This window comes from Podarcis filfolensis, assembly GCF_964270895.1.
Source record: "Podarcis filfolensis genome assembly, chromosome: 4".
In the NCBI taxonomy this organism is placed as follows: domain Eukaryota; kingdom Metazoa; phylum Chordata; class Lepidosauria; order Squamata; family Lacertidae; genus Podarcis; species Podarcis filfolensis.
In genome coordinates, this window is record NC_139607.1 from 98,343,349 (window position 1) to 98,353,504 (window position 10,156).

General features: G+C 44.0%; 1 protein-coding gene across 1 annotated transcript in view; it reads left to right on the forward strand.

The window, feature by feature from the left end:
• LIPT2 (lipoyl(octanoyl) transferase 2) overlaps positions 1 to 745 on the forward strand; it is a 4,618-nt gene extending 3,873 nt beyond the window's left edge. Inside the window, exon 2 of the mRNA XM_083610183.1 lies at positions 146 to 745. Coding sequence (XP_083466309.1) covers positions 146 to 378 — 233 coding nt within the window. The 3' untranslated portion in view covers positions 379 to 745. The remainder of the gene's footprint in view (positions 1 to 145) is intronic.
• The last annotated feature ends 9,411 nt before the right edge of the window (positions 746 to 10,156 follow it).

Here is a 10,156-nt window from a genome sequence, read left to right on the forward strand (position 1 = left end):
AACGCTTTGGTTTTGGAACAGACTTCTGAAACAGATTAAGTTTGAGAACCAAGGTACCACTGTATTGCAGCACAGCACTTGATAAATCGACGGCTGCTCTCCCTTCCCAGTAAGTTTAATGCATCTCTCTTGTCTCGCTCTCCAGGCATCCACTGTGGAAGGCATATCACCTCACACGGTTTGGCTCTGAACTGCTGCACCGACTTGACGTGGTTTGACCACATTGTTCCTTGTGGGCTGGAGGGGAAGGAGGTGACCTCTCTGAGCAGAGAACTCCAGAGACACGTCTCAGTTGAAGAAGCCACAGAGCCTTTTCTGGCTGCCTTTCAAGAGGTGTTCAAGTGCACTTTGATGGAAGGATCTCCAACAGAGAATTAGGAATTTGGGAGAATGAATTGTCCTAATATCCGCCTGCTCCTTAGGAACACACAGTGCTGTTCCCAACAGAAGATCTACTCAATCATGAAAATCTCTGTATGCCTTTGTGTACGAGGTTTGCCTTCTGCTGCCAATGTGGTGCCTTCAGATATTACTGTGTTACAACTCCCATTAGCCGTGTGGGATGGGGATGATAGGAACTCAGCTGCATAGACTTGAAATGTTGGAGATTCCTTTCCCAGCCAGTCCTGGGAATTTTGCCTTTTTGTGAAAGGAGAGTCCCAAGGAATTTCCAACAGACTGTTCAGCGTCTCAAATAAACTACGGTTTCCAGGAAGCTGTGATGGTATTAAAGGTGTTCATAGTTTGTGGTGTAATGGGGTTTCTGTTCAGTTGTTTCCGTTAGGAGAGCTGAAGATAATGCCAATATATTTCGCACCTGGCAACACAACGTTCCCCTCAGGTTTTAGATTTTTCAGATAGTCCCTGGGTAGACGAGTCTAAAAAGTCCTGGAGACAAATTTTCATAGCCCTCTAGCCGCTATGGTGGCTCATTGACCAGAAGTGTATACTTGATTCTGACCCAGCTAAGTCTCCTGGAACAAAAAATACCTCAGGAGGTTTAGTTTGGTCAGAATCTAGTACAGTGGTACCTTGGGTTAAGAACTTAATTCGTTCCGGAGGTCCGTACTTAACCTGAAACTGTTCTTAACCTGAAGCACCACTTTACCTAATGGGGCCTCCTGCTGCTGCTGCTGCGCCGCCGGAGCACAATTTCTGTTCTTATCCTGAAGCAAAGTTCTTAACCTGAAGCACTATTTCTGGGTTAGCGGAGTCTGTAACCTGAAGCGTATGTAACCTGAGGTACAACTGTATACAGAGAAAGAATATAGACCTCGTGATTTTAGAGATGATTGTAGAAGTGGAACAGGGTTCGCTCTGATAACATGTTGAAGGTTTTCCCCCCCAAATGTTTGGAGATTGCTTAACATGGATTAAGACACTTTGAATTTTCCCAATCGCCTCTCCCCCCTCCCATCCCCAGTAAACTAACAGAATAAATAATCTATAAAGCCATCTTTGTTAGGTGGTTTTTCCGTGGGTGTCATTCAACTGTTCCTGCGGGTGTCCTTGTCAAGTATTTCCACTCTTTATTCATTAGGGTAAATTTATATTCTGGCAGTACAATGTGATCCGAAAAATGCTTACTTAGAAGTAAACCACAGGACTTCCTCTAGTAAATGGGTTTAGGATTGCAGCCTTAAGAGTATGTACAGCTTCCTGAGACAAGTTAATATGAAATATTTTCATTGTTCTAATTGAAAGGCCAGTGGCTGCCATATATATATTTCTTCTGGGACAGCTGAAACATGCTTTCAGGTCCCCATTCTGTGGTCACAATTGAGGTGGTTAAAGAATGCTAGATAAGTAGATTAGTTCCACTACTTGACAGCATTCTTACGAGCGTCATTGCAGTTCTGATCTGCAAGGGCTAAGCAATATTCTAGAATGTCACATCCAGAATAAAATGATTTTCATAATAGCTGGGTGGTGCCAGATGAAGCCCTGGTGGTTGTCAAGACATGTTTTGGGATTTAGATGCTGCAGCCTAACCTGACAAATATTAGTGTATGAGGAAAAGGAAATTTGGGTCTGTCTGGCAGCAGGAAAGATAGGAGGTTCTAACTAAGTTTGATGGTCGACACTCAAATACTCTCGTAGGAAGCGTTTTATTCTTGTATATATAAAGGTATTTATGAGCCGTAATAGCACATAATACTGTGGCAGCACACAACAAATAAAATTGAAAACATACAACAAAAATCATAGAGCGCAAAATACGGTCTGAGGAGAGCGCAAAATATGGTCTGAGGCTCAACATCAAAAAAACGAAGATCATGGCCACTGGGCCCATCACCTCCTGGCAAATAGAAGGGGAAGAAATGGAGGCAGTGAGAGATTTTACTTTCTTGGGCTCCATGATCACTGCAGATGGTGACAGTAGTCACGAAATTAAAAGACGCCTGCTCCTTGGGAGAAAGGCGATGGCAAACCTAGACAGCATCTTAAAAAGCAGAGACATCACCTTGCCAACAAAGGTCCGTATTGTAAAAGCCATGGTTTTCCCAGTAGTGATGTATGGGAAGCGAGAGCTGGACCATAAAGAAGGCTGATCGCCGAAGAATTGATGCTTTTGATTTATGGTGCTGGAGGAGACTCTGGAGAGTCCCATGGACTGCAAGAAGATCAAACCTCTCCATTCTGAAGGAAATCAGCCCTGAGGGCTCACTGGAAGGACAGATCCTGAAGCTGAGGCTCCAATACTTTGGCCACCTCATGAGAAGAGAAGACTCCCTGGAAAGGACCCTGATGTTGGGAAAGATGGAGGGCACAAGGAGAAGGGGACGACAGAGGACGAGATGCTTGGACAGTGTTCTCGAAGCTACAAACATGAGTCTGACCAAACTGCGGGAGGCAGTGGAAGACAGGAGTGCCTGGCATGGTCTGGTCCATGGGGTCACGAAGAGTCGGACACGACTAAACAACAACAACAACAACACAACATCAAATGGTAGCATACAAGATCAAATGACCCAACAACGAAGAAAACGTATTCACTAAAAATGCTTGGCAGAGCAAAAATGTTTTTGGCTAATCTCTAAACATTTTTCCAGCTCTGCTTCTGAATCCCTCCTGGATAACAAAGAAATACCTGTGTCCAGGTGGAGGAATGGGGTGGGAAACTTTTCTTGCTTTATGTATGTTGCCTTTTGGGGAGATCACAAGGGAACCCCCCAGCCCATAAGGCAGGGGAACACAGTACAGTGGTACCTTGGTTTACGAACTTTCCCATAGCAGTGGGGGACTCGATTTACAAATGGAACACACTCAACAGGAAGCGGAACGTGTTCTGCTTCCAAGGCAAAGTTCACAAACCAAAACACCTACTTCCGGGAATGCAGCATTCTTAATCCAAGTTGTTCATAAACTAAGCTGTTCTTAAACCAAGGTACCACTGTACTTCTTCCCTTCTGGAAATCCAACAGTGTTGTGGGGAGAAGAGGCACAGCAATACTTCTTATGTGGCTCTGGGTGTCTGATATTTCCCCAAATGGTGCAGAAAGGAGCCGTGCCACAAAGACACGATCCTTCTCTCGAGAAAGGTAATCCATCAAGGCGACCAAAGCCAATTTGGCCCTATAACTAGGCATGAAATACGTCGAGACAATCTGTTCCAAGAGTACTTGGCAAGTATTGCCACACAACCCTGTCAACCACCTTCCTGAAATGGGTCTGGGATTAGGCAGTAGTAGTAGTAATAATAATAATAATTTATTATTTGTACCCCACCCATCTGGCTGGGTTTCCCCAGCCACTCTGAGCGGCTTCCAACAAAGATTAAAAATACATTAAAATGTCACACATTAAAAACTTCCCTTCAGATGTCTTATAAATGTCAAGTAGTTGTTTATCTCTTTGAAATCTGATGGGAGTGCGTTCCATAGGGCGGGCGCCGCTGCCAAGAAGGCCCTCTTCCTGGTTCTCTGTAACTTGGCTTCTCGCAGGGAGGGAACCGCCAGAAGGCCCTCGGAGCTGGAGCTCAGTGTCTGGGCAGAACGATGGGGGTGGAGACGCTCCTTCAGGTATATTGGGCCGTTTAGGGCTTTAAAGGTCAACACCAACCAACAGATTTTCTGGAGTGGTGAGATCATGGTGTCTTTCGGGACAGCTGAGACCATTCCTTCCCTAACACATTGACTGCATGCCGGACCCACTTGGTCAAATGCTCTTGGCAAGTTTTAATAAGCCCAAAGGGTCAAGGGAACAGACACACTGCAAGCCACATCATTGTGAGGAAGTTGTCCACGTCATTGATTGAAACCAATCCTATGAACTTGCAGCAAACGCCACTGGACACCTCATTGGAGATGGCCAGGAATGTGGATCGCCATGAAGATTGCTATGAAGGCAAGTGACGCTCAAGGTGCCTTGCAAACAGTTCACAGTGGGCTTTTCTGAAGGGTCTAAAACAAATCTTTTTAAAAGTGTGGAAGAATCGCTGCAAACCTTTATAACTTCACAGGTTTCAGCTCTGCAAAAACATGGCTAGCTTGTGAATGTTAGAGCATCGCTTCTCAATCAGAAGGTGATTCTTAAAATATGTGTGTACAAGTATTAAGATGGAGGTGAAGAGGTCCAAAGTCAATATTTGTTCAAAAATCCTGATTAAAAAGGCTTTCCCTTTCACCTCTGCTCCTTAACTGGAACTAGATGTCGTTCCCGTGAAGAATGCTCTCTTTCTGCCCTTCCCATCTCTCCCATTTGACACTTTGATTTATCTGACATTATTTATTAAATGAATTATATGGGTTTGGTTTTTTTAATACCAGGTCAGGCTTGGCCAGAGAATCATGGCATATAGCCAGTGGCTTGCTTAGAAGAGTACAATGGTGGCTTTTTTTGTTTTGTTTTTTGTGGAGTTCTTTTTAAAGCTTTCAGCAATTGTGTTTCCTTGAGGCTTCTTCTGTTGAGAGAAAGTTGGGGATTCTTGAGTTAGTGGCATTAAGGCTCATAATCAATTTCCCACAGGAATGTGGGCAATAATCCAAGCAAATTGCAAGGGGTCCCTGAGCAAAGAGTAGCATCATTTATTTAAATATATATGAACCACACTTTTATAAAGTGTATCGCTGTGGCTTGCAGCATGGCCATATAATCAGTTCATACAAATACCCATAAAGCATAATGAAAATCATCACGAGTTGGTTAAAAAGGAGAAACTCATTGTGAAGGCCTGCCTATAAACAGCAGATCTTTCAGAAGATGCCGGAGGTTCATCCCGGTTTGCCTCATGGGCGCTACAATCCTGTGCACAGTTTTTTGTTTTTTTACCTTCCCACCGGAGTGGTACCTATTTATCTACTTGCCCTGGCATGCTTTTGAACTGCTAAGTTGGCAGGAGCAGGGACCTAGCTACGGGAGCTCACTCCATCGTGGGGATTCGAACCACCGACCTTCCGATCGGCAAGCCCAAGGCTCAGTGGTTTAACCCCAGTGCCACCCGTGTCCCTCATCCTGTGCACAGTTACCTGGAGGTAAGGGTCATTGAAAAAAGTGGGCTTTACTGCCAAGTAAATTCCTGCCTTGTAGGGGGTTGGTTTCCCTTCCAACTTTACAATTCAATGATTCTAAATATGCATGTAGGGCCAGATTTAGGTTTGATGAGGCCCTAAGCTACTGAAGGTAATGGGGCCCTTTATATGTCCAGCTGTCCTTTGTCAACAACCAATTGTTCCTGTTGTTTTTTGTGGTTGAATGTATGTGAAATACTAATTTATGGACCTAATGGGTATCTCAAGCCATTTGCACATGTTGCCTTGCAACCAGTCCATGCAGAATGTAGGCACCCTATATATAGAAAGGAGCAAACTAGTGATATTTTTGGGAGCAGGCTAGCAGGCGGGGCCCATGGCTTACATCATAGGAGCCTACACAACACAAAACACTGTTGCTGTAGGTAAAGGTACCCCTGACCATTAGGTCCAGTCGTGGACGACTCTAGGGTTGCGGTGCTCATCTCGCTTTACTGGCCGAGGGAGCCGACGTTTGTCCACAGACAGTTTTTCTGGGTCATGTGGCCAGCATGACTAAGCCACTTCTGGTGAACCAGAGCAGCACACGGAAACGCTGTTTACCTTCCCGCCAGAGCAGTACCTATTTATCTACTTGCACTCTGACATGCTTTTGAACTGCTAGGTGGGCAGGAGCAGGGACTGAGCAACTGGAGCTCACCCCGTCGTCGCGGAGATTCGAACCAGCGACCTTCTGATTGGCAAGCCCTAGGCTCTGTGGTTTGACCCACAGTGCCACCCACGTCCTATAGCTGCTGTCTATAGGTTTGATTTTATTTGTTTTTTATCTTTTATATTTTGGAAATGTACATCCATTTTTTTCCCTTTAAATTTTTTTGGGGGCCCCAAGGGAGTGTGGCCCTAAGCTATAGTTTGTTTAGCTTTTACGTAAATCTGGGATTGGACTATATGTCTCCGATCTGGCTAGGCACCCCCAAACAGCTTGCAGGGGTTCCTGCTTTCGGTCAAACTTAACTCAACCTCAGATCGCTTTCATTTAAAAGCATATTATCAGCCCCATTTTTCTCAGCTAGCGGAACTAGTGGTTTCTGAGGATTGAGATGCGCCACTATTGTTGCTTAGCAAAACAGCCAGGAGTCTCTCAACCTTTGCTCCATTGCAAAATAGCCCATCCTTGCCACTGTGCCACATTTATGGCTTCTAGGAATGGGAGCGGCTGCTCCTGTTCAGAGGGAAGATGAGGTCAGGACCTTCCAGCGCAGCTGAGACATGCCCCACAATTGCATAAGTCGTCCCAGGTATGTAGCCCGAAATATGCACCGCATCTGCAGATTTAACTCATAAATCCAGGCAGTAATTTAGCCCTGCCATCTTGCAGGAGGAAAAAATAAAACAAGGACTGAGGCGGTGGCTTAGGACATGTCTGCACGAATGTCAATCAAGTGAAACTCTGATGTTCACTCAACTGCCATGCTCACCTCTGCAGGGCAAGCCTGATGCGGACCCTGCTGTGTGGCAAACAGGAGTGAAACCAGAAGCACGTTGCAAAGTATGAGAACAATCTCTCAAAGGACCTGTTGATGGCATTTTACCATTGGACTGTGAAGAGTGTATTAACTTATGGTCTGTGTGTATGGTTTGGGAGCTGCAGGGAAAAAACAATGCTGTCCAGGGTTGTAAAGACTGCGGAGAGAATAATTGGGTGCACTCTTCCCACCTTGGATCAAATCTATGCTTCCAGGTGCTGTAAGAAAGCTGCAGAGATAGTGCAGGATAGTGCGCGCCCTGGAAATGATCTCTTTCAGCTTCTGCTTCTGGAAGAAGGTACAGGGTTATAAAGACTAGGACTAGCCGCCTGAGAAACAGTTTCTATCCAAATGCGATTTTGGTTTTAAACGCAGTGTAAGGTAGTCTCTATGGGAGTATATTGTATTTTTTAAATGGGGTATCAGAGTTTTTAGGGGGCTAACCAGATTGGGATAGCTGGCATAGCAGGCTTGTTGGTTTTGAAAGTCTGATGTAGATTTATTTTTTTCCAATTTCATTGTTCTGTATCGTATCGTATTGTAACATCAGAAGAGCGTCCTGGATCAGGCCAATGGCCCGTCTAGTCCAGCATCCTGATCTCACAGTGGCTGAACAGTTTTCTGTGGAAAACCAGCAAGCAGGATTCGGGCACCAGAGCTATCGTCTCCCTGTGGATTTCTAGCAACTGGGATTCCGAAGCATCGCTGCCTCCGATTGCGGAGCGCAGAACAGAGCCATCGTTGGCAGAATTCTCCTCCTGGAGTTTGTCTAATCCTCTTTTATTTTTTATTATTTTTAGAAAAGATTGGAAAACGTTTATTGTTATTTTTTTAAAAAAAAATTAACATAATTATTACAAAATATAAGCAAAATATTACAAATATATACATACATATATATTTCAGATAAGCACACACATATATATAAAACGAACAAAAAAGGAAAAAAGAAAAATAAGGAGAAAAAGTTGGAAGACTTTCTTCCAAATTTATTCTACAGATAGCTCAATAATAAAATTTAATTAATTGACTTCCATCGCTTACACTGCACTTCCTATATACATTTTAAGCAAAATTGTATCTGTTATTCCGTATTTTCCCCATACAATTGTATGGTCTAATCCTCTTTTAAAGCACTGTGCACTCTCTCTCTCTCTAATTTATATATTTGGTTTTTCAACTTTTACAGAGGGATATCAAACATAAATCATAAAAATCATAAAAAACAAGGTCCTAGACTTCCATCCTCCCCTTTGTGGGTCCTATCATTAATCAATTCCTCCCACATCTTTTATGATAATCCAAACCCTTTACCTCTTCCATGATGTCCAGAAGGTTTAAGGTTAACTACAAGAGATATTCCAATCCTACTAACGATTTTAACGGTTTACAATGGTCTTTAAGTTGTAAATTCCGCCCCTTCCTTGCTAAAATTTGGGTTTTCCTGGTTTCTGACTCTTCAGGTCGTTTTTGCTATTTCAGCATAGTCCATCAACTTCATCTGCCATTATTCTCTGGTGGGAACTTTTATCTTCTTTCCATCTCTGGGCCAGTAACATACGTGCAGCCGTGGTCACATACATAAATAGTCTTTTCTGCTCCTTGAACCAAAGAAACCTAGGTGGGTGTCACCCATGGAGGTTATAGCAGTAAAAAAAAAAGGAACACAGAAACAGTATGGCCCACATACCAACAACTGCTAATGGAAGGAGATGGTGAGATGAGACTTAAACCTTATGAGGAGATTAGTAGCTACTGCAATATTTGGCTACAGTACCACCAAGTAGCTCATAGATTTAATCAGGATAAAAAGAAAGGCTTTGAACAAAAAGTGTCAAAATTCCAAAGTGAATTAATACAACCTAAAAAGAAGACCATCTCTAAAATGTACAATCTGCTGTTAGAGTGGGAACTGAAGGATGAAACAACCAAAGAAGTACGGTACAGTGGTACCTCGGGTTACATACGCTTCAGGTTACAGACGCTTCAGGTTACAGACTCCACTAACCCAGAAATAGTGCTTCAGGTTAAGAACTTTGCTTCAGGATGAGAACATAAATTGTGCTTCGGCAGCACAGCGGCAGCAGGAGGCCCCATTAGCTAAAGTGGTGCTTCAGGTTAAGAACAGTTTCAGGTCAGAACAAATTAAGTTCTTAACCCAAGGTACCACTGTAATTATAAAGTGGGCAAAGGATTTTGGCCATACAATTCAAATGGAAGACAGGGAAAGGTTGTGGATGGTGGATATCAATTTCACAGCCTGTTGTACGATAAAAGAGAACATGATGAAAATGTTTTACCGCTGGTACCTTACTTTTTTTTCTCTGTCCTGAAAAGGTCGCCGAGTCAGGCCATCAGTCGATACAGCTCAGTAGTGTTCACACGGACTGGCAGCAGCTCAATTTCAGACAGGGAGTCCCTCCCAGCCCTGACTGGAGATGCCTTTGGGGACTGAACACGAGACCTTCTGCACACCAAGCAGATGTTCTACCACTGAGCTACTGCCCTTCGCCATAATTGGGTCCCCTGGTCCTGTGCTTTGCCTTACACTATTACCAGGGGGGAAGAGATTGTGGTGGTGCTGGGGGGGGGGGGTTGCCACCAGGGAGGTCTGGCAGGTGGGGATGCTTGGACTAAATAATAATAATAATAATAATAATAATAATAATAATAATAATAATAATAATTTATACCCCACCCATCTGGTTGGGTTTCCCTAGCCACCTCTGGGCAGCTTCCAACAGAATATTAAAATACAATGGTCTATTAAACATTAAAAGCTTTGGGGACAACAGAGGATGAGATGGTTGGACAGTGTTCTCGAAGCTACGAAGATGAGTTTGACCAAACTGCGGGAGGCAGTGGAAGACAGGAGGGCCTGGCGTGCTCTGGTCCAGGGGGTCACAAAGAGGCGGACATGACTAAATGACTAAACAACAACAAGAACAACAACAAAACAGGGCTGGCTTCAGATGTCTTCTAAAAGTCTGGTAGTTGTTTTTCTCTTTGACGTCTGGTGGGAGGGCGTTCCACAGGGCGGGTGCCACCACTGAGAAGGCCCTCTGCCTGGTTCCCCACCTAGTGCTCTCCTGCCCTAAGCCTTTCTTCAGGGCATATTTTTTTTAAAAAAATTGCACCCTCGTTGGTTTCTGGGACCCA